At 43.2% G+C, this 24746-nt stretch overlaps 1 protein-coding gene across 4 annotated transcripts in view; it reads right to left on the bottom strand.

Moving 5' to 3' along the window:
- Positions 1-7436: 7436 nt before the first annotated feature.
- Setd4 (SET domain containing 4) overlaps positions 7437-24746 on the bottom strand; it is an 18127-nt gene continuing 817 nt past the window's right edge. For 2 of the 4 annotated variants that reach the window (XM_013027538.1, XM_013027539.1), the window contains exons 2-11: positions 23311-23420; positions 21879-21974; positions 19757-19794; positions 19003-19091; positions 16654-17083; positions 15101-15275; positions 12631-12712; positions 11089-11169; positions 8428-8551; positions 7437-7656 (exon numbers count right to left, since the gene is read on the bottom strand). In XM_013027538.1, the coding sequence (XP_012882992.1) occupies positions 7522-7656; positions 8428-8551; positions 11089-11169; positions 12631-12712; positions 15101-15275; positions 16654-17083; positions 19003-19091; positions 19757-19794; positions 21879-21974; positions 23311-23383 (1323 nt within the window). In that variant the 5' untranslated portion in view covers positions 23384-23420 and the 3' untranslated portion in view covers positions 7437-7521. Of the gene's footprint in view, positions 7657-8427; positions 8552-11088; positions 11170-12630; positions 12713-15089; positions 15276-16653; positions 17084-19002; positions 19092-19756; positions 19795-21878; positions 21975-23310; positions 23421-24452; positions 24570-24746 lie in introns of those variants that run through there. The other 2 variants (XM_013027537.1, XM_013027540.1) reach the window with 2 other exon arrangements.

Here is a 24746-nt window from a genome sequence, read left to right as displayed (position 1 = left end):
CTTGAACCACAGCCCCACATCTGGCTTTTTTGGTGGCTAATTAGGGATAAGAGTCTCATGGACGTTCCTAGCTAGGCTAGCTTCAAACCTCAATCCTCAGATCTCAGCCTTCTAAGTAATGACAATTACATATACAAGCCACAGGCACCTGGCTTTCTTTTTCTTTTTGCTTTAATAATATATTTTATGTAGTCATCTTAAAACATGACCTTTTTTTTGGTTTGGGTTTTTTTAAAACTGTATTTATTTAGCAGAGGCTCATGCCTGTAATCCTAGCTACTCAGGAAGCTAAGATCTGAGGATTGCTGTTTGAAGCTAGCCTGGGCAGGAAAATCCATGAGATTCTCATCTCCAGTTAAACCACCAGAAAAAATGGAAGTGGACCTGTAGCTCAAAGTGGTAGAGTGGTAGCCTTGAGGGGAAAAAAAAAAGTGCCCAGGACCTGAGTTCAAGCCCAACAACCAACAACAACAACAACAAAAACAGAATTCAGTGTATATTCTACACTATTAGTAAGAGTGAAGAAAGGGGTGGTAGGAAGGGGAGGTGAGAGTACTGAAAGGGGTAACAGAAATCAAGATGCACCATACTCATAAACTGATTTGTTCAATGGCAACTCCTTTGTACAACTACTTAAAGATAATTAAAACAACTTCAACATTACAATAAGTACCTCATCTAGCGCTATTGCTAGCCCTCTGCAGATCAGTGCCATAGAGAAAACAATCTTCTCTTCAAGACAAAACCAGACTGACTCAGTAAAATAGAAAAGGGTGGAAGAGATAGCCTGGAGGGAAAAGTCATGGTAGGAGCTTCCCAGTCTGTGACCTCAGTTCACCAAGATGTAAGAATGAGTAACAGTCACTGAGAAAGTCCAGCAGAATGAAGAACTCATTCCAAATGTGATGTGGTACCAAGTCAGACCACACAGGGGGTCTGCAGGGCGGGCTCATCTACAGACACCCTGAGAAACACTCCACCTTGAACCTCTGTTCTCAGATCAAACCCACACAACTAACAATGGATGGGGAGCTCTCCCACCCCATGGGAATGATTCTTCCAGTTCTACACAAAACGCATAGTTCGTACTCTAGAAATATCTGACAGATGAGCTATATAAGGTGCAGGGCTTTGTATAGGTGGTTGATTTAAACTTCTTTTTTTTTTTTTTTTTTGTCGGTCATGGGGCTTGAACTCTGGGCCTTTTTTTTTTTTTTTTTTTGTCGGTCATGGGGCTTGAACTCTGGGCCTGGGCGTTGTCCCTTAGCTCTTCAGCTCAAGGCGAGCGCTCTACCACTTGAGCCACAGCGCCACTTCCGGTTTTCTGGTAGTTTACTGGAGATAGGGGTCTCACGGTCTCTCCTGCCCGGGCTGGCTTTGAACCGCGATCCTCAGATCTCAGCCTCCTGAGTAGCTAGGATTACAGGCATGAGCCACCAGCGCCCGGCTCTGATTTAAACTTCTTAAAAGAAACTTCCTTTGTTTTCAGATTCCTGCTATCAATTAGAAGTTAAAATCCGCTACCTGGTAAAAGAAACTCTTTCCTTCCAAACGTGCTAAATACATCTGTTTACTTATAGCTTGTCTGCAGGCAGACAGGGTTCATCCTACATCTCCCCATCTCATCCCTCTCTTCTTCTGCCAAGACCTGCCATAAAGCTGCCCCTGCCCCACCTGGCCAGGCCCCTTCCCCAGGCTTCAGCAACTGAATTAATGTTTATCTGCCATTTCTCATGCAAGGACACCCAACTTTCCAAAACAAAATGTGGACACCTGCATTGCACCCCAGTAGAAACACGGGCAATGGCTCTGGCCTTGTGCTCTTACTGATACTGGGAAGAGAGGAACCTTGCAGTGCAGCACTCAAAACATTCTCTCAGCGGTCCTCTCCTGACACCTAGTGTACAAAGGTGGAAGTGGCTCATGGATACTGCAAAGTCCCAGGATTCATTTAGAGATCCACCTGTCTGGGCATCATCAATTCAAACATTAAAACCTGGTTGTTGTTGTTTTTAAGGAGACTATTGAAGGGAAACAAATGTATTGATCATCTGTTACAGGCAAACACATATTTAACTGCAACTGCTGAATCAAATGATAAAGCATTTGATCTCTAGATTTGTCTCTATACATGAACTAGTACAAGTTTAAAAATCCATAAGCCGGGCGCTGGTGGCTCATGCCTGTAATCTCAGGAGGCTGAGATCTGAGAATCGTGGTTCAAAGCCAGCCCGGGCAGAAATCTTCATGAGACTCTTATCTCCAATAAACCACTCAGAAAACCAGAAGTGGTGCTGTGGCTCAAGTGGTAGAACACTAGCCTTGAGCTGAAGAGCTCAGGGACAGCATCCAGGCCCAGAATTCAAGCTCCATGACCAAAAGTAAAAATACAATAAAGATCTATAAATCACTGACACTTTATAGCCTGCCTTAAAAATCTATAGTAACTGAAGTTTTCAAACCAGAATATTACAGTTGAGAAAAGGGCAGCTTGCTCCTATACCTGAGGTTCAGAGAGGAAACCACAAAATAGCCTGATCTAGGAAATTTTACAATCCCAATGTCCTGGCAGACCCAAGACCCGCTAAGTCAAACCCCCTTAGAACTCCAACCTGAGGACTATGCAAAGCTCCACATGACTCCTGTGCACAGCTAGGGTTTGGGAGACAGAGATGCTCCTCAGAACAGGTCTCAGAACCTGACTCAAGGCCTAGTTCCTCGCTGCCCTGGGGCGTCTCCTGCTTTCTTCATGACATTCTGAACTCATTTTCATCAGCAGTTTAGAAATGCCCTTTGTTATGAAGACAAGAGTTGAACTGGAATTACTTACTATGCCAGTAACGGCTAAGCAGGCTCTTTCCAGTCCTGACCTTTGCCTTGTCTTCTAAATCTAGGTAGGAAATAATACCCAGATTTTAAGCGATTTGTGTGGCTTAAGGAGAAAGTTGTCAAATAATAATTGCCTGATCTGCACAAGGGGACGGGGACCCCTAAGGTCAACAGATCAGCCCCCGGCCCAGGACAGATGCCAAAGCAATGAGAAAAGGTCTGCCTTTCAGATCACACCTGTTTTCAGCCCTGGAATAGCAGCTATTGCCCTTTATGGTTCTCAAGGTGATGGCAAGGGCTATAAAAGTGACACGGTACTATTCAAGGTGATACTGAAGGAAGAGAGCTTGGCTCATACAGACTGTGGAGGTCTTCTTTCTCCCTGCAGTGTGGTTCTCTGAGCAGAGAAGCCAGAAGAGCTGCCCATTGGGCTGCAAAACCACCACAAACCAATGGGCTTAAGGTGATGGTACTCAGCCTACACTCACACTGTCTTCAAAGGCAGGGATTAGTATCACTGACCTCCCAGCAGGCATTTCTGGGTTCTAGTCACAGCTAATGGCTTGGGGAAGTCAGTGTCTTTATGTTTAGTAAAAAGATGCAATGTCCACCCCATGGGCCTACTCTGAAAATTAAATGAGGGCAGGGCCAGGGAGGACTCTTATGCCAGTAGATTCTTGCCCCTGTCTTTGAACAGAATCTACCCCTTCCCTTTCTCCTCCCATAGCCTTGGCTCCAGCTTTCTGGCTTTCATATCACTGGTGGAACTCCTTAGGGAAGATCTGGATCTTATAGTCTGAGAGGAGAGGGGCCATTTGAAACTATAAAGTAAAATAAAGCAAATTAAAACGGAGCATGGGGGGTGGGGTTTCCCTGATCCTTAATCTATGGCCTAGCGCATGCTTCCAGCACAAAATTAGGGGGAGCAGTAGTTATCCCAAGGGCCCCTTTCACCCCTGTTGTCTGATGCTAAACATACCAAGGGGCCTCTTGTTCCATCTGATGCCTCAGGTCAACTCACACAACTGACCTGGGGTCAGGGTGGTTACACATCAAGACTTCACAAAAGCACCCACCAGCCAGGAGCAGGTGGCTCCTGCCTATAATCCCAGCTACTCAGGAGGCTGAGATGGGAGGGTCAAGGTTCAAAGTCAGCCCCAGGCAGCAAACTGGTAAAACTCCTTCTCTCCAATTCACCACCAAAAAGCCAGACATGGAGCTGTGGCTCATGTGATACGAGTGGCAGCCTTGGGTGAGAAAGCTTAGGGATATCACTCAGTCCCTGGCACTCACATGCACGCGCATGCACACACACACACACACACAAACACACCACAGGAGGGGTCCTCCTCTACAGTCTCACATCAGAGTTTACGAATTCAGCTTGAAATCACCTAGGGCTCATTGAACCCTAGGGCTCCATCCTGACCTCCGCTGGAGTGGATTGGGCTGGTGGGCTCCTGCAATCTGGCTGCTCTGATGTGCCCTTTAGGGGAAATCACACCCCACCCCACCCCAACTCATGCACTCCGCACTCACTTGTACCTACCTTGCCCAGGGCACAGTCCCCACTCTCAGTCTGTTTTTGGAAAATGTGACTAGTAATTCTCTTGCTCTGCCCCTCCCTTCCCATCCCCAAAAGGCTTGTCTTTTTTTTTTTTTCAAGTTGAGTCTGCTTACCCAAGGCAGGCCAGGATACACAGAACATGAGAGGACTTTGAAATGCAAGACTGTACCACCTCAGCCACCAAAACTTTCTCTCCAACACTGACAACAGTAATAGAGCAATAGAATACCCACCAAGTGGTATTCTGGCGCTGCTATGTGAAGGACTTGTTCTGTGGGAGACAATGCTGTGGAGAGAAGACACTAGCAGAACAGCAGGAAAGTGCATCAAGCCCACTTCCTCCCTCTTAATCTTGTACCCTTCAATTGACATGTATTTTAACTGGTTTTTAAAGGAAGTCCTTTGCCAAGGGACTCAACTGGTGGTGTTCCTAATAAAGTTCTGACTCTCAGCCAATGTATCAACATGGTCTTCCCTTCAGAACAAAATCTGCTCCCAGGGGCTGGGAAGGTGGCTCAGTGGTAGAGCGCTTGCCTTGCATGCCTGAGGCCCTGGATTCGATTCCTTACCACCACAAAAGCAAAAAGAAAAAAGCCGGAAGTGGTGCTGTGGCTCAAGTGGTAGAGCGCTAGCCTTGAGCTGAAGAGCTGAGGGACAGCACCCAGGCCCAGAGTTCAGGCCCCATGACCGGACCCAAAAAAAAAAAAATTCCCCCCCAATGTTAACATATCACACAGGACACAGATACTACTTACAAGGTAGGACTAAAGTAAATTCTCTTCTGCTGTCCCAGAGGGCCGCATCCAGGTGTTTGGTTGAGAAAGGCCTTCTCACAAGAACTGCAGCAGACATGCTAGGTCACTGCCAGTTTCTACCCGAGGGGCAAAAGCACTTATGGCTTCCAGTCTAAGAAAAGGCCCTTGCTCTTTTTAGCTTGGAGTCTTTAGATGTGAAGAATGCCTCAGTGTCTGTATCCTCAGGCATTTGGAAGCTAGCCACCCATAAACTCGGTGCCCAGCTACCCTGCAAGGCATGCAGAAGGCACCAACAAAGAGAAAGCCAAACAGGAGGAAAATATATGCATGGAGATTCTGTGGGAGGGTGGTGGTGACTTAAATATAAAAAAACAGGGCTAGTGGTAAAAATCACCACACGCTGGCCTGTGGGAGAGGTTCTGATCCTTGATCACAGTTCCCTAAGAACATGTTGTCTGGTAGGGGTGCCAGGAAACAGTGGTTTTAGCTTCAGGGCCAAAAACTGGCCTACAAGATGCCAGATTTTTTGCCAGGGTCTATGATTTCATGTAAGTTAGCATACAAATTAAAAGTCTTGAATAACTCTTTGAATAAATGTAGATCCATCAGACAATAAAATAGTAGACATCTGAAAGTGTGTTTTAGTAGCAGTTTTTGTCACTGTCTATTTTTTTCTACACATGGGACAAGTAAACTTACATGCCCACATGCTGTGTGTGAAGTTTTCCATGTTCAAGGAAGCTTTCACTTTGAACACATAAAGGAATTAATATTTGGGTCTTAAAGGTCTCCCAGCAGGGGACAAGATAAAGACATTCTGGAATAGCACAAGTTAAACTGTGGCCTACCACCTATCTGTAAATAACATTTTATTGACACACATGCAATTTGGTCATAGGCTGCTTTGTAGTAGAGTTGGTTCAGAGACCGTATGATCCGGAAAGTTTTAATGTTCACTATTCAGCTCACTAGTATAGCATGACATGAAATACACAGCTGCTATTAAAAACCAGGACCAATACAAACTACATTCAGGATGTCAGAATGAAAAATGTTAATTTAAAATCTGCTCCCATTCCATTTCTTGAGCTTCTCGATGAGGAAGCGGCTGGGGAGGGAGGAGTACCACGAGAAATGAAAAGGACTCTGGGTAGCAGACTCTTGGAAAATCCTCTGGTTAAGACCCCTCCAAAAGAAAGTTCTGTGCATCCTAACCCCATTACTTACCTTGAGAGTTCCCAAAGGCCACAGACTGCTCAAGCCTTCTGGAGCCTATGTCCCCTTTACTGCACCCTGGATTGGAAAGAGAAAAACTAAAACCAAGAGAGAAGATGCAGGCCATGATATCACTGTGGCTTTAGATCCCAACCGACAAGCCTGCCAAGGCACAGCTGTGCCAGATGGGGCTGGGCTCCCCAAGTGGAAAGGCCCAGCCCAGAAAGAAGGCAGAACAAAACTGAGACAACAGTGTGGCAAAGCTAGTCCTTCCTCAAGTACTCAGTAGCAAGCCGGCCTTGGTATACAGAGGCCATGAATAACTCTGGGGAACTTCTGCCCTCCTGGCCACCCTCCTTAGGGTGGAGCCCCAGAAGGCTCATCAACAGCACCAGTGCACCAACACAAGGCAGGCAGGCCCAGGGCTGCCTCATGCTCCCTGAGGCTACCACCTACCCACTGCGGTTATCCCCATGGATCAGAGTATCTTAGAAGAACAGCCTCTCACCTGCAGTCAAAATCAGGTAAGAAAACAGGGCATGGAGTGACACCACGTGTGGAATCCAGGCAGGCTCCTGGCTCCCTCACAGCCTCCCTCCCCCCGCAACACTTCAGTGTCACCTTCCTTTTTCCTTCCCCACTGTTGTTTAATGTTTGTAGAGAAGTGCCCCTGCGTCTTCACACCCAGCGCCCCCTCAGACATTCCTTCCTAGTCCAGGAGTGGCCAACATTCTGTCCCATCAAGACACTTAAAAGTTCAGTATCTGAGTCAGGAACCAGTGGCTGATGCCTGTCATCCTAGCTACTCAGGAGGCTGAGGATCACAATTCAAAGCCAGCCTGGAGAGAAAAGTCTGTGAGACTTTTTTTTCTCCAATTACTCACTGAAAAAGCCAGAAGTGGAGCTGTGGCTCAAGTAATAGAGCTCTAGCCTTGAACAAAAAGAAGCTCAGGGACAGTGCCCAGGCCCAGAGTTCAAAAATGGGGAGGGGGAAGGTATTTGTAGGACAATCACAATGAATACAGTGAGCATGTAATAATGTTTAATGGAAACCATTCAACAACAAATGATTCCATATAAATCAGTTTAATCCAATCCTTGTTTAAAAACAAGCCACACCCACCATAGGAGGTGATCAAATGTTTTTCAAGGAAGTCAGGAAAAGGTGGATTGTAATCTGTTCAGGATTTCAGCAGAGGCCTGGAGAATCTTCAGTTCTTCTATCCACAGTGTTTCCACCAAAGTGAGCTGGCTGACCAAAGACAATTTTTCTGTCTTCAAACGAGAAACCTAAAGGTATTTTGCCATGTTATTGTAGTAAAAAGTAAATATATTGTACCATTTACCATGACCCATTAACAATATGGCTCTTACTATTATCAGGGGATAGCTAAACAACACTAAATTTTAACTAGATAAAAGAACAGGAGCCACTGCCCATCACAGGACCTACAGTTCATCATAATTCAGACAATAGATACAAATGCTGCTAAGAAAGCAGATCTGGGGGGCGGGGGTAGAAGATGGGAAGGGATGGAAAGGGGGAACAAAGGAGGAGGCAACAATGCTTGATAAGAAATGTACTCAGTACCTTGCCCATGTAATTGTAACCCTTCTGTACAGTATTTTCACAATAAAAAAAGAAAATATATATATATATATACATATATATAAAAGAAAAAAAAGAAAGCAGATCTAAGAGATTCTCACAAAAGAAAGGCAAGGTAACACATGATAGCTGATGAAGCTATTTCATAATATCTACATGTATATATGTGCATATATGTAGGCATATATACACATATAAATGCACACATGTATCTCAAATTATTATGAGTCATACAATATAAATTGTATACAATAAATGTACAATTTTACATGTCCTTAAAAAGAAAAAATTACTTAAAGGTATAGGTATTTTAGCTGTTAATAATAAAGATGACTATTTATTGAAGACATGTAACCATAACCTTGTAAAATGCATTACTTCCAATGCCAAATACAAAGTAATTCATAATTAAAATCTTTTTAAGAAAGAGATGCACTATTCTAGAAACACACCTTTAGAAGCATAGTATTAGTCTCTTCTATGGAATAACAGCAAATTTTCTGGGCCACTTCCAAACTTTTCCTCTCATTCATATATGAAATTATTTCTCCAAGAAGTACTTGTTTCCAGCACATACTAGAACCAAAATGTCACATGAAATCAAATCATTTCAGCAGACTCTGAAAGGACAAAAGCACTCTGACACTGTAACATAGCACACAAACTCAACTATTATTCCAGAATCATAAAGTCATTCCATATACAGACTCTCTACAACTTCCAGCCACTTGTAGCCTCTGTGTGGAAGTGAAGAGAAAACAGGAACGACAGAGCGAGCAATCCACAATCTTGGCTGTCTAAGAAAAAAGCTTGTTATCATCTCAACCTTGTGACTGATACACAAGTCAGTGCCCTCAAACCATCAGCTATGACAACAGAGCAAAAGACAGAAACAGAAGAAACTGACAAAAGCACAACACAGAGGACAGACTAAAGACAAGTCCATAACCTCAGCCAGAAGACTCCAGTGTGGTTTAGCTAAAGGGAAGGAAAAGGAGTTTTCTAAATGATGACAACTGGAATACATTTCACAAAGCAAACTGCCCTACATAAGGCGGGAGGGGCCGACAGCCAAGCCTTTCTCTACATGCAGGTCACTGCACTTTGACACCACGCACATTGGGAAGCAGTGGGACTATGATCAGGTGGATCCAACTTTCTGAAGACCACAGCAGGAGGGTGGGGGAGGGTCAGTGTGTTAGGGTGGGCACCAGTGAGCCAAAGCAGAACACTGTATGACTCATTTGGCCAAGCCAAATCTAATTCACTTAGGAGAAGCAGTAGCCAGGGAGTGTCAATGGAGAGGCAGATTGTGGAGGGAGAGCATACGGGAAGGGAAAAAGGGAATGGGAATGAGAATGTAAAGGATGCTGAAACATGAGGATGGAGGTAAACACAAAGCAGTCAGCAATTCCAGTATCTGACAGAACACAACAGGGAACAGATATGAAGACCCTCAGAGATGATGGCTGCAACCTTGTAGAGAATAGCTGGCTTCTCGTGAAAGAAAGCAGGAAATCACTATGTCCTAGCACTGGTCTGGTCTAGAACCATTATCTAATTTAATCTTCACAATTTGTACATTGCTCTCCACATATTAGATGCTAAGAAACTGTGAATAGGGAAAGTGAGACTAAGAGACCCAGCCAAGTGGAGAGCAGGAGATTTGGCATGCAAACACCTATCAAGTAGCTTTCCAACTACTCAGACACTCAGAGGTGAATCCAGGAGGAAAGGAGGCCTAGGGATGACCTCTGGAAAACACCAGTAGCTGTACTTAATTTTAGGCTGAGGTGCCTCAAAAGGACCAAAACACACCTTGTTCTGACTATGTTCTATGCTCTAACACAGCTCCACCACACAAGACAAAATGAGATCAACATGAGGAACCGAAGGACAAGACAAAGGAAAGCGACAGAAGAAGACGACATAGCCAGGAAAGGGCTGTGAACAGTCACTGGCCGTAACTGGCCGCCTATTTTGGATAGTCAGCAAGTGTGCCTGAGTTTTCTAGTAAACAATAAATGATGAGCCTCACCTGAGATTTAGGCACTACCTCAATTCAATGCAGCAGAGCTACAATGGTAGCTTGAAGTTCTTACAGCAGGACACTATGTACTGCTGCTAATTAAAACGACATTGTTACATTTGTTTCCATTTCCCTTGACTATGAATTTAGCTCCACCTGCAATCTGCAAGCATTCATGTAACTTCTGATAAATACAAAATTTTTGTAACAAATGTCCATATTTATATGGTAGTGAATGGCAGGCCACTATTTTATGGATTCACTTAAGTTTCCCAGTATTTTTAGGCTGCTTTAGTTTGTCTGAAAAGTGTTTCCAGTGTAGCAGATTTTTTTTAAGACCCATGTGGTCCTATAGAGTTCAAACCCATGTTGTCCAAGAGTCAGCTGTATTTCAGGTGTTGGGACCACGGAGACTTGACTTCCCACACCCCTACAGGAAAAGCAGCAAACATCATACACAGCACCACACACCACACACTGAGTGAGCACCCACCACTCACCAGCACTTGCTCAGGGCTGTTTCTAAACATTTAGAAATCACTTAGTCATCCCAACCACTGGGAGAACTAAGTTCCCCTTCATAGTTGGGGTATAGCAAGATGGCCGCTCTCCTGACCAGGGACCAAGACCGGAAAAGCGGTGGACGGAACACAGCCTAATGTGCTGACTGCAGCCACTGAAAGGATGGAAGAAAGCTCGCTCAAGGGTAAGGAGCCTGTGCACACCAGAGGCTCATCCACCCGCCTCTCCCATGGCGAAGTCAGAGGTCTCCCAGGGCTTCTGGACCTTCAGGGGTTAAACCTGGGTGGGGAGGCCTGGTTAGGAGCTCTACTTGACCCCAAGAAAAACCCACTTCCCCAAAGCCTTCCTGAGCAGTGCCAATGCACACAGTTTATTTACCCTGATCAAAAAGCATCAAGTCACCAAAGGGTAATATCTGAGTAGACATTGAAAAATTCTCAAGATCGTCACCCTGATTATGATCCTAAAGATAAAATTCCAAAAGAGTTTAGGAGTTAAATACAAAACACAAAGTTATGTCTTGATTGTAGCTACAGCTACAACAAACACATGTGGGACTTACAATTTTTCAGCTTCCAGGCATAACAGCTTAAGAGCTGTGAGTAATCTCCAAGATGGTCCATCCCATCCAAATGTCAAATTTCTAAAGTACAAAAACAAATCTTTCATTTTTTTCCCTATTTCATAGTGCCATTACAAATGCCTAAAAAGCCAAACATTTTTTAAGGGCGGGGGGGGGGAGGGTAACAAATTATTATTATTATCTTTGTCAAAAAGGGAAAAGAGGTCAGTCATCCATGATTCATGCCTATAATTTTAGATCCAAAAGATTTTTGTGGTTCAAGGCTAATCTGGTCAGAAAAGTCTGTGAGACTCCATCTCTAAAACAGTAAGCAAAAAGCAGGGCTGGAGGCATTGCTCAAGTAACAGACACCAGACTGGGAAGGTGGCTCAGTGATAGAGTGCTTGTCCCGCACACATAAAGCCCTGAGTTCGATTCCTCAGCACCACATAAGCAGAAAATGCCCCAAGTGGCGCTGTGGCTCAAGTGGTAGAGTGCTAGCCTTGTGCTGAAGAGCTGAGGGACAGCACCCAGGCCCAGAGCTCAGGCCCACAACGGACAAAAAAAAAAAAAAAAAAGTAACAGAGCACCAAGCAAACAAGGAAGCTGAGCAAGTTTGAGACTGAGTTTAAACTCCAGTACTGGCCAAAGAAGGGAGGGGACATTATGCAAATACTTAAGAATAAAGACAGTAACACAAATCTCTTTTCACATTTTTTACTAAAGTACAACATTATTCTTAATCAACTGAAGGAGCTACAAGGACAGAATACGCAGCATAATTTACCATGATGTACAGAATAAAAAATTTAGTATATCCTGGGGAATTAAACAAATGGCAGCCAATATTATCGGGTTATTCTCCCTCTACTGCTAGATTATATAAAACCTGATTTTATCCAGAAAACAGGAAAAGAAACACTCTGAACCCAGACTATCCTATGTGGTTGGAACCTAGCCAAGACCCTGACCCAAGATGTAAGGTGACAAGTTCTCCTACAGGCCAGCATGGCCAACATGTTCCAATGCCATCCCACCAGACCCAGACACACTCACCCCAGGTTACCTCAATACATACACAAATCTGCTCAAGCACAATAATTTAGTATTTTAAGTTTATATCTTATATTCCTAAATAAGGATTGTTAAGTGTCTTACTCTCCTTGTATCTCTGCAACACTGAGTGTGTAACTCAGTGCTAATACCTACCTGCCAGCTAATAATGAAGAATGTCTCCAACAGATAGAAAAAACCCTCAAATACACCATGAGAATTTCCAGAAGGAATTTCTTATTTTTTTATTTATTTTATTGGGGGGGGGCAGCACTGGGGACTGAACCCAAGGCCTTCCTCATTTTAGTACTTTACCACTTGAGCCGCATACTTAGCCTTTTGTTTGTCTGGCTAGCATCTGCCAAGGTTGACCTTGACCTTCTAATCTTCCTACATCCTTAGCAGCTGGGATTATAGACAACAGAAGTACTGTACCATGACCTCTGGCCTCTGCAGGAATCATTTCAAAAGGAAAAGAGAAATACTTACTCCATAAAGCCATGATCCTCTAAAATGGAAATCTTTTTGTTCATCTGCTTATCTATTTGTGGAAGATATTTGAGAAGTATTTCTGTATTAAAAAAAAAAGAATACAAAATCCAACAGATTTAGGATTTAATTCAGACACAAGTACGTCTTCCCTCCCTTCTTGATCAAAGTACTTTACCTCTTATTAGCAATCAAGACCTGCAAAATAGTTTCTCCTAATTCACATAAAAGAAATCTCTTCAAGTCCAATTCCCTAAGATCATTAGTCATCCCGGAAAAGCTGTAAGAATTCCAAGGCTAGCCGACAAAACATCCCCAGCCCCGCTCAGGCTACCACCAAGTAAACCAAGCAGCAAAACTCAATATTTATGACTTTAAAACACTATTGCAAAACTATAACCCACACACACAAAAAAACCGGCTCTGTAGAAATGAAAGAGAAAAGGTTCATAATACTGAGTTTTATCTATCAACCAGAATTCAAAGCAGTCAGACATGAGGGATTACAACCACAAAACAATAAAAAATAAATATATGCAAAAAAGACAAAGCCTGAATAAAAGATTTTTTTCTCTCTTCCTGCCTCCTTTTCTTTTCTTTCCCTCCCTTTCCTCCCTCCCTCGCTTCCTTCTTTTGACACTGATCTAATGATCATCAAATCCAGGCCTTGAGCATGCTAGACAACTGCTTCATGATTAAGCACGTCCTGCACCTACTCCATTTTTCAAATATACAAATAACCAAAATAGCCAGGCACTGGTGGCTCACGCCTGTAATCCTAGCTACTCAGGAGGCTGAGATCTAAGGATTGTGATTGAAAACCAGCCAGCCAGAAAAGTCCAAGAGATTTTTACCTCCAATAAGCCACCACAGAACCAGAAGTACCACCAGAAAACCAGAAGTGGCACTGTGGCTCAAGTGGTAGACCGCTAGCCTTGAGCTGAAAAGCTCAGGGACAGGGCCCAGGCCCAGAGTTCAAGACCCATGAGTGACAAAAAAAAAAAAAAGGTAGCTATTATTAATCTAATTTTTGTTCAAACTAATTACTTGACATCTTTTATTTGAAAACCATCAACAGTATTAGGATTGTGAAATGTCCATTCTGAGAAATACAATTATCATTCTGCCTACAGGATGAGAAAGTATCGTCTCAACCGAGTCTTACACTCACTTGAGCTTACAAATATACCTCAAATTAAACTGGAAAATCCCTACAAATTTCCTCCTGTCTTACAAAGCTGCCTCTCTGTGCTTCATGAGGGAAAAATTCATTTTCCACTGACTATGATTAGAGTCTGCATATCATAAATTTAATAGCTACATTATTACTTTACAGTAATGAGATCAATCATGATCATTAGATCACACATGAATAAAATCAACATTTCATCAGGCATTAAGTTCTAAAACAGGCTCACACAATAGGCTTGTACCTATGGTTTTGTAGAAGTGCTAATAAGTTTTTTTTTGTTGTTTTTATTTTTGTCGGTTATGGGGCTTGAACTCTGGGCTTGGGCGCTGTCCTTGCACTCTTCAGCTCAAGGCAAGTGCTCTTCCACTTAAGCCACAGCACCACTTCCGGCTTTCTAGTGGTTTACTAGAGATAAGAGTCTCAAGGACTTTCCTGCCCGGGCTGGCTTTGAACCGCCATCCTCAGATCTCAGCCTCCTGGGTAGCTAAGATTACAGGCATGAGCCACCGGCGCCCGGCTTAAGTTTTTGTTCTTTACTCTCCTATTTTATCATCAGTGATAGCAACAGCAACTCAGTGTCTTCCATCTTAGCAGTTTTCCCCCACCCGCCTAAGCTCCCTAGTTCATTCTTCCGGAGTCTTCTCATCCTTACATTAATCAAAACTTTGCTGTCTTTCCTTTTTTTTTTTTTTTTTGTCGGTTGTGGGGCTTGAACTCTGGGCCTGGGCACTATCTCTGAGCTCTTCAGCTCAAAGCTAGCACTCCACCACTTGAGCCACAGCTGTGCTGTCTTTACCTCAACAGTGACATTACACAATCAGCAAGAGCTGTACCCAGGAGAGTTAATGATATGTACTGTATTTTTTTGTAAAAGCATCTCTGAATATTTAAAGTACTATTTGTCAAATTCCAGGAAATGGACACATAGGGGGCTTTGTGTACTTTACAGGTAGGGGGATAGAAAATAGTCAGGTATTGGTGGCTCATGTCTAAAATCGTAGCTACTCAGGTGGCTGAGATCTGAGTATCACAGTTCAGGACCAGCCCAGGTAGAAAAGTCTATGAGACTCTTATCTCCAATTAATAAAAACAAAAAAACCAGAAGTGGGAGCTGTGGCACAAACGCTAGCCTTGAGCAAAAAAGCTCAGGGATAAGACCCAGGCCCTGAGTTCAAGTCCCAAGACCAGCACAAAAAAAATAAATAACCCAGAAAATAACCGTATCTCATAATGAGAAAAACATCCTATTATCTTAATGAAAATAAAGTTAACTCCAACCTCTTGAGACATAAACACAGGCATGAGGATTGTGGAGGGAAACAAAGCCATACTCCAGGAGCAGCCTCTGATTATCATGAGGACCATAGCAGATGTACACCTCCTCGTGTTTTCGGTAACGTGAAGCCGCTCTAATTTCATAAGAGCCTGTTTCCTCATTAAACGCTGCTTGTACCTATAATAAAAAATGACAGAAATTGTTCTTTACAGTATACACTACAGGCTATAATTAGGTCATGGTATTAACAAGCGAGGTGCAGCTGTGAAGCTCACATCCACTCCTGTGCTTCACCCCTTTGGTGAGGGCAGGAGCCCTGGGGACAGGTCACTGGACAACTAAGATCAAGAATCTGGTTTGTACCAGCCTAGAGAAGAGCACAGGCAGTGACACCAGAAGTTAGCTGTAATGAACCAGATAAATATTTGAGACGACCCTAGTCCTGTAGTATCTGTCACAAGTTGCTTTTCAGTAATCCCTTAACACAATCAAAATAGTTCTTAGTTCAGGACCCTCCAGTGACATGCTGCTGTTTATCCATTGTGATCTTCCTACAGTAGTCTATAAAACCACTGGTTTTCAACATAAAAGCATAAAAACAGGCTACTGCATACTGGCTGAGTCCCATGACAGCATCCTACAGGGCTGCACACCCTGACATTCAATACAGAAATCAGTATCAACCACAGAAATATTCAACTGACCTCAGGCTCTGTATACCTATCTATAAAAGTAATAACCATCAGGCCAGGGACTGTCCTTGGCCTGAGAAGACAGACCAGCTCCTCCCGGAGCTCTCTCTCACTGTCACCTGGACTAAAAGGCGACATGAATCTTCTCATGGTGGCATGTCACACGAGGGGCCACCACAGGCACCAATCCCATCCCATTGTACCCTGAGTGGGTTATAGGTTAAATGGGGGGACTGACTCTTCTCTGCCCGCCACATATGGCCTGTACCCCAGCACTTCCTGAAAATAATCTCCTCCAGATGTGATACATGAGAAAACAGTTGGGAAAGTGGAGATGTCTGGTCTCCTAAAGCAGGATTCTTCCTCAATTTCCCATACTCCTTTCTCCACAAATATTCTAAAATCTCTCCATTCAGTAAAAAACCAGACTAAACAGCAAGTCTGTGCCAGGTACTGCCCTAAATATTGGAGTTACAAAGAACAAGGTAATATCCTCACCTCAAAGACTTCAGAAGTCAGCAGGCAAGAAACATGTCAATCACTGATCAGAAGAAGGATAAACACTCAGCTACGCCACCAAGTATAAGGAAGGGACAGGGAAGCATGTGAGACCTCTCTAGTCTGGGTGGAATAAGAAGAATGGAAGATTCTGTTCAAGTGGTTGCAGCTAAAGGCAACTCTGCACTTCATAGGCCTGGAGAGACTCCAGCAGAGACATAAGGTAAAGTAAAAGTATGCTAGGAATGACAGTGGGGTTTGATTTACTTCACACCTTGTTACAGTTTCACTACTCAAAGTCCCAGATTATACATGTGGCATTCTCCTGTGGAAATAAAGTATACATCCCCATGTTGGCTTCTCACCTGGACATGTGGGCTGTGATTCAGCAGATCCAGGTATGGAGCCAGTGCACACGTGTCGGGCTCTGCGGAAAGGCACTTCTGCAGCCTGGGCCTCAGGTACACAGCTCTGGTGTTGACAGTGCACCAGGCCCACAGGAAGGCACGGTAGCTGAAGATGCTGTCAATGGCCTCCACAAAAAGAGGCTGCAGAGAACAGAAAAAGTCTCTGGAGGAAGCAAAGAACTCCTGTACATGGGCTCTCTGCTCTATGGCCTTTGCTTTCAAAGGTTGGGGAAGAAGATCCACCACTTCTGGCTCCAAACAGACAGGGCAGGTATACGACTTGGGTAAAATCTCTAGGTAGGGCTTCCACAGAGACCGGTCCCCAGCATGTTTTTCTGAAACTAAAAAGGTGCACAGGGCCAGCAGAGGAGATGGGGAAGGCTTCCACCTTGTGAAATTAAAAGACAGATTGAAGGAGTAACTTTTGTCCAAAATGAAGAAACAGCCCAGTGGTTTATTTTGCTGCCAGAGACACTATTGAAACCATCAACTATGTTTACTTACTGCACCCAAGAGAGCTGCTTCTTTCTTACAGGTTTTCCTCTCTGGAACACACACCATTACAGGTGCTCCCAACAAGCCACAGTTAGATGTCAGAAAAGCTGACTGACAAGGCAACTCCTGTGGGTATTTATGAGTCCCTTTTGCTCCAACTGTTTGAAAGTTTTTGCTGTAAGTCCATTTCACTTTGTAAGGATATAAAATACAGCAAAAAATCTGGTGGGAAAAACTTTGACCTATACCTCAACATGGTGACCACTGGGTTCATTTAACTGTTTAGGCTTAATTTATAATTAAATAATATTTAAAACTCAATTCCTCAGAAAGACAAGCCACATTGTAACTACTCTATAAGTGTTTGTAGCTGCTGGCTACCATATAGGACAGTGCAATCCAAAACATCTTTGTCATCACTGAAAGTTCCACCAGTATTGACTTGACCTGGAAATTGCTAATTATATACTTGTTGCAAGTCTCAAGCTCTTATTATACTATGGATTATATAGTTTTATTTTTAACATTTATTAATATATAACTCCAGGCCTCATAAATCGACTTAAAAAAAGTCATCATTAGCCAGGAGCCAGTGGCTCATACCTGTAATCTTAGCTACTCAGAAGAATGAGATCTGAGGATTGCAGTTCAAAGCCATCCCAGGCAAGGAAAGTTCCTGAGACTCTTATCTCCAATTAACCACCAGAAAACCGGAAGTGGCTGTGGCTCAAGTGGTAGAGTGCTTGCCTTGAACTGAAGAGCTCAAGGACAGCACCCAGGCCCAGAGTTCAAGCCCCACAATCAACCAAAAAAAAAAAAATTATTAATTTTTCCAAATCCGGACTCCTCTATTCCAATACATTCTATTCAAAATTTCAGAATGATTGAAAAAATACATTCCTAAGAGCATACTTGCCTCCACTCAGGCATCTGAAGATGTTAGGGGGTGAGGAAGTGGATTAGAAAGCTTACATTAGGTTAAGAAACAGCCCAGTCTTTCAACCCTCAGAATTTTGGAATTACAACTGCTGAGAATTTCACTCACTCTGTCTTCACACACATTCACACATTACAACACAAGCCCTAACCTGATTCTCAATACACACATTACTAGCTCTTTTACACTTAAATAACTAGCTTCTTAGCGGGGCACTGGTGGCTCACGCCTGTAATCCTAGCTACTCAGGAGGCTGAGATCTGAGGATGGCGATTCAAAGCCAGCCAGGGCAGGAAAAGTCCGTGAGACTCTTATCTCCAATAAATCACTAGAAAACCAGAAGTGGCACTGTGACTCAAGCAGTAGCGCACTCGCGCTGAAGAGTACAAGGACAGCACCCAAGCCCAGAGTTCAAGCCCCATGACAGACAAAAAAAAAAAAAAAAACCTAGCTTCTTTACTTCATGTTAAACCTCTCCACAATTGAAGAATTCTACCAAGTCCAACAGAGTAGGCCTTTAAGTGAGCTGACTAATGTCTACCAAGACCTTCCATGATGGTTAATAGCTTGTATTACCAAGTGAAGGCTAGCAGGTAATAGCTTGTATTACCAAGTGAAGGCTCTTGCCTGTGATTTACACACACTCTCCATTTCATCTCCATTTTCACATTCACATCTCAGGAGCCTATTTAAAAACCTTAAAAAGGCAGTTACAAGTAATTAAAAATAAACTTCCTAGAACAAAATAAGCCTTCCAAATCATTTCAGGTACTTCTTGGCTAGACACAGGGCTAGGTCCTCATGAACTGTGCCACATTCAACGTCTGCCAATGACAGAGGCACTGGCACCAGAGGTGGATGGTGTGGTTACTCACTTGGTAACGTACGGCCCTAAGTAGCTTCGAATCACTGTGTGCGTGGTGAGCAGGCAGCTCTCAGGCAAGGAAATAATCATCTGTCCCTCCTAGCCAAACAAAAGTAAAGTGTAAGACAACATGCAGCCATGCAGACTAATGACATGGGTGGGGAGCATCCTTAAATGTACGTCTGTCCTTCATTCCTCCCACCTTGCTCCCTCCTGCTGTTTAAGCTTCAAGAGCCTTGGGGAGATCCAGGGACAAACAGCCAGACAGTGCTAAGCCTGCCCTCCTCCAGGCTTGTGTAAATGACAGCAAAACAAACTTCCACGTTGTTTTAGCATGGCTTAGATATTAGCTATGTTCATATGTGTTCATTTTATGTCCTGGGGCTTGAACTATAGGCCTAGCCACTGTCCCTGGGCTTTTTGTGCTCTACCACTTGAGTCACAACACTATTTTAGGCTTTTTGATTATAAGAGTCTTTTTGGCTTTTTGGAGGTAAGAGTCTCACACTGGCTTTGAACTATGATCCTCAGATCTCAGACTCCTGTGTAGCTAGGATTAAAAGTATGGGCCACCAGTGCCTGGCTAGATATTTGGGTTTTATAAGCTGCAAACTTAGTCACCCTTGAAACAATCCTAATCAAACACAGCAATTAGGTGGAAAATTGCTAGTATGTATGAACTACAATCAAGTGACTTGATCTGAACCACAAAAACAAAGCAGCAAATCTATACTGGACTTCAGGGATAAAAGTGAAGTTCTCACCTGCAAGGATATTTTGCTCATCAGCCCCCTTCCTGTTCCTAAGAAAGCAAAGACAAAGGGTAAAGCAAAAACAAAAAACAAAAGAGCAAACAAAAGGGTAAAGGCTACCATACTTTCAAAGTTCTAGAAATCATTTTTTAATGAAACATGAATAAATTTCAAAGCTGAAATTTATTCAAATTTATCCAAAGCTGAGGCTGGGTATCTCAGCCTTTGACATAGACCCGAAAAAGTCAGGAAGCTATTCTGACCTCCTGGGGGGATTTTAATTCTTGAAGACTAAAGCAAGGTTCAGGGCTGAAAGCTAAAGGCTTCAGGTACTGCAAAAGCCCTGACACTATTTTCCCCTGATAAACAGGTGAAGAGTAGATCTACACAGTATAATGTAAGAGAATAATTTTACTTTACTGACACATTAAAGACAAAGCTAAATGTTTTGTTTGTGACTAACAATATGGTTCCCAATCATAGAGAAGGGAAGAACCTAACAGAAAATACACCTATGAAAAGTGTGTAGAACCAAAATGGAGTCAAACGGAGCCAGGGTAGGCCATGAAGAAAGGGTCTTCATGCTTAAATGTCTTACAACGGTAACTACACAAACATATTCTACAAGAACACCTCTCAGCAATCATGTGCTCAACCTTGCACAAACACCATACTTGTTACTGATCCTGGCAGCATGTTTCCAACCAACTTAGTAACCTCCCTCATTTACCTGAGCAGGCCCCACAGTTCACTATGGCACAAGTACTCAGAACTACAATGTTCTCCAATGACCAATTAACTCTGTTTTGGAGAGCAACACTGAGTCGGGCTGACAATTCAAATCAATCATTTTAGCACCCAAGTCACCAGGTGTACCTGACTCACAGGGAATAACTTGATGCCCATCATCTCCATTGGTCAGTGGCACACATGGGAAATCATTTGTCTCAGGAGATATAAAAGGAAGATCTTTGCTGCAGGTTAAACAACCTAATAGGTACCTGAATAACAGGTACCCCAACACCAGAGGGATTAATCAGTGGTAGATGCTTTAAGGTCTGGGTAAAGTAAAATGTCTGCCGCCTAGCCTGTGACAGAGAACTTCTGGGCACCAATGGTCAACCAGTCTGTGCTACAACAGACCCAATGCACCTTGGTTCACCTGGTGGTTACTTTCAAACTACCCATGGCTGGGGCAGGTGGCTTGCTTGCAGGCACACACCAAAAGTAAGTTGTCAAGCTTCTGTGACATATTTCAGAACTAAATGTCAACCTAACCTCCACTTGACTTCTCCAGTTCCCAGAGAGAATGTTAACCTACCTCAGCTGGGGGAACTATGGAAACCAACAGCTCTATAATTAACTGCCTACCCAGAGAGCTCCTCCTCCAACCCAGGAGCTCACAGATGCAGACCAGCTGAGGGACAATGTTTGATGAAGCCTCTGGCTCCTAGAGCCGCACCCAAGAGAATCTCAACTTGCCAGCTGGAATATCCATCAACCTTGAAAACCATTCTTACTGAGGCTTGACATAATCCCACCAGCCTGTATGATGTGAAAAATCCTATGAAACCACCTTGGGGATGTTGCTGAGAAAATGAGTCACCACACAACGTGCCTTTCCTCCAAGGACCCAGAGTAGAGGTTTTTCTTCAGGTGGGAGTCCAGGAAAACCTGCAATTCTGCTGAGTACAAAGTTTACACAGCACTCATTGAGATGCAAATCAATGATCCTAATAAACTGTGTAGGTTCTTTGAAAGACAAGTCAAAATTGTAGCTAGCTCATCTGTAACAAATGTGAAAGATTCTGTGTCTTCCATGTGTTACTTTTATCTGTGGCCTTTGTGTTTTCTATTTTCATTCTCTTTTTCAAATTTTATTTACTCATTTTTTAATTTAATTTTATCGTCAAGGTGATGTACAGAGGGATAATGGTTTATTTAATCATTTTGTCATAGCCTCCACAGGACACTTTCATTTATCTGTGCAGCAAGATGAAGTACAAATAACTATTTTTCACCCTACCCACAGCAATAAACATGCCCCAAAGAAAACAGAGTCCACTGCAACAATGGGCCTTGCATTCCAGGGGGCTCCCATCTGAGGTCAGGAGAGCTGAATGCCAATCCTTACCTGGAAAACGAGCAGGTATTAAATTTGTATCTTCGAACTTCCGAGCTTTCAGCCACTTCTTCAGCTCTATAAATTCAGACCTGTAGCTCTCATTCACTAATCCAGAGAGGAAAGAAAAAATAGTGATTAAAGTCACGTTATCAAGCCAGGTGCCAGTGGCTCAGACAAACTAACACAAGTACTTCTCAAACTTTTCCATGAAATGGAAATAGAAGGATCACCAATCAAACACATTTTATGAAACCAGCCTTACACTATCCCAAAACCATGTAGGGACCCAATTTAAAAAAAAGAACTATACTCCAATCTCTTCAATGAGCATAGCTACAAAGCTCCTTAATAAAAAATACATGCTATCAACAACTAATCCAAAAGTTATACTCTACAAGTGGGTTTTATCTCAGAAATGCAAGGCTGGCTTAATATATGTAAATCAATACATGTAATACATCACATTAATAGAGCCAAAGATAAGAATCACATGATCATCTCAATAGATACAGAAAAAGCCTTTGACAAATCCCACATCTGAGCCAGGTGGTTCACACCTATAATCTTAGCTACTCAGGAGTTTGAGATCTAAGGATCACAGCTCAAAACTAGCACAGGCAGGAAAGTCCAAAAGACTCTTATATCCAGTGAACCACTAGAAAACCAGCAGTAGAACTATGGTTCAAATAGTAAAGTGCTAGCCTTGCCCTGATGGATGATAGACTAAAAAAAAAAAAAAAAAGAATCCGATATCCGTTCACATTAAAAGTTCTGGAGAGCAAGAGGGGACAGCATGTGCTTAGAGCATATGAAGTCATGGGTTCAATTCCCAGCACTCACCCCCTAAAAGAGATGTGCAACAGAGATTCCTAGGCATGTCAACACAGTGGGAAAGCTGCAAGCCAAGGTAAAAGCCCACACTCCCAGGAGCCAAATCTGCCAGCACCTGAACCTTACATTTCCTGTCTTTACCACCTTGAGAAACACAATTTTGCATGAGTTACGCGACCATGGTGTCTGGTTACGACAGCTTAAGCCGAGAACTAAAATAAAACAGATTCTAAGTAAGTCATGTATGATAAGCCTTAGAACCAACACCTCGGAACTAATTCAAAAAATACAATGAAATGAAAAGACAAGACAAGCCGGGCGCCGGTGGCTCCCACCTGTCATCCTAGCTACTCTGGAGGCTGAGATCTAAGGATCGTGGTTCAAAGCCAACCTGGGCAGGAAAGTCCATGAGACTCTTATCTCCAATAAACCACTAGTAAACCGGAAGTGGCGCTGTGGCTCAAGCAGTAGAGTGCTCACCTTGAGCTGAAGAGCACAGGGACAGCGCCCAAGCCCAGAGTTCAAGTCCCACAACCGACCAAAAAAAAAAAAAAGACAAGACATTTACAATAGACAATACTGATTTAATGCAAAAAACAAAAATTGCTACCTCCTCTCATTTCAGAAGTTCTGAAGAGTTTTCGCTTTCTGATTCTGCTTGTTCTCCCCTTTCTCTTCGGCATGTTAAAATTGTGGTTTCTGTGCAGCTGGCTGCTCGATCTGAAATGAATAGCAATAATTACTTAACTGTTTGTTTTTAAATAATCCAGACTGAGCACCTTTGAGTATACAAACTTACATTTTGATAGACTTTCTCTAAGGGATTTTTGTACACCAAGGCTTTATACCCATAGCTAAATCAGGACTGCTGTAATAACAATGTGCATCAGGCCTGATTTCATTTTGGGGTCCTACTGAATGATGATTAATCATGAAAATTCTCACAGCTGATTCCATAAACATGTTTGGGTGAGTTCCCCATCATGATCTTAATCAACATCTACTAAAGAACCAACTGAAGTAAGAGTTTAGTTTAAGCTGGACTCCAGTAGTTCACAACAGTAATCAATGCTAACTCATCGGGAAGCTGAGATCCTGCAAATTGAGGTTTGAAGCTAATTTGATAAAGAATAAGTCTACAGAAGTCTGCCCAAACTATCCAGCAGAAAGCTGGAGGTGTGGCTCAAGTTTGAACCATATTTTTTTTTAATTTACTGTTTACTAAAATAGACAGTAATGATGAAGTGCAATCATCCATGACGACTTTGGGAAAAAAACAAACTCCTCTGAACATACTACAGACTGGTTTAGACTCCAAAATTGCTAAATACAATTAAATGGGTGTTTGCAACAGATTGGAAACTAGAGCTGAGAGCAAACCACCCAGAAATGATCCTAAGATCCAAAGTAGCTACTGGTTTCAAGATGCTTCTTCCTTAGAAGCATAAAAATGAAATCCATTAAATACACCAGCACAACACAAGCAAGAGTGTAACTACTAGAATAGGAATTAATGCAGATACTATTATTAGACGCAAAAGCTAAAATGTCAACATGTCCATGACAAACTAGTAAAAAATATAAAACCTGCAGACCTTTTGGGTCTGCTTTTGAACACGGTATACTAATAAATGGTTTAAAGCAGCTTATCTGGAAACATATTTAAGACAAGGGCTTTTGTTGTTACTCTGCTATCCTGCGATGCTAGGTGCTTATATTTAAGCACAAAAGCGACTTGTGCCTATTACCCACGTGGACAGTGTGTGTGGTAACGCTGTCCCCAGTGTGGGGCTGGGCGGATTCTGCGGTTCTGGGGCTTGAACCCGTTCCCGTGGCTGGCACAGCGCCTTCCCAGCCCAGCTTTGTGCCGGAGATTCTGGGACTGGTCTCAAAAGTCCGTCCTCCGTAACTCAGCCTCCAGCGTGGCGAGGATTCAAGGCCTGGGCCACCCGCGAGGACCCGGAGCGCTCATCTCCGGCCTAGCCAAGCTCGGAGCCCAGGTGCTGCGGGGCCGGGGCGCCCCGAGCTGGGTCCCGCAGGGCGGCG

Source organism: Dipodomys ordii, unplaced genomic scaffold (genome assembly GCF_000151885.1).
Source record: "Dipodomys ordii isolate 6190 unplaced genomic scaffold, Dord_2.0 Scaffold104, whole genome shotgun sequence".
Taxonomy (NCBI): Eukaryota; Metazoa; Chordata; class Mammalia; order Rodentia; family Heteromyidae; genus Dipodomys; species Dipodomys ordii.
This window is presented reverse-complemented; position numbering and strand designations above follow the sequence as displayed.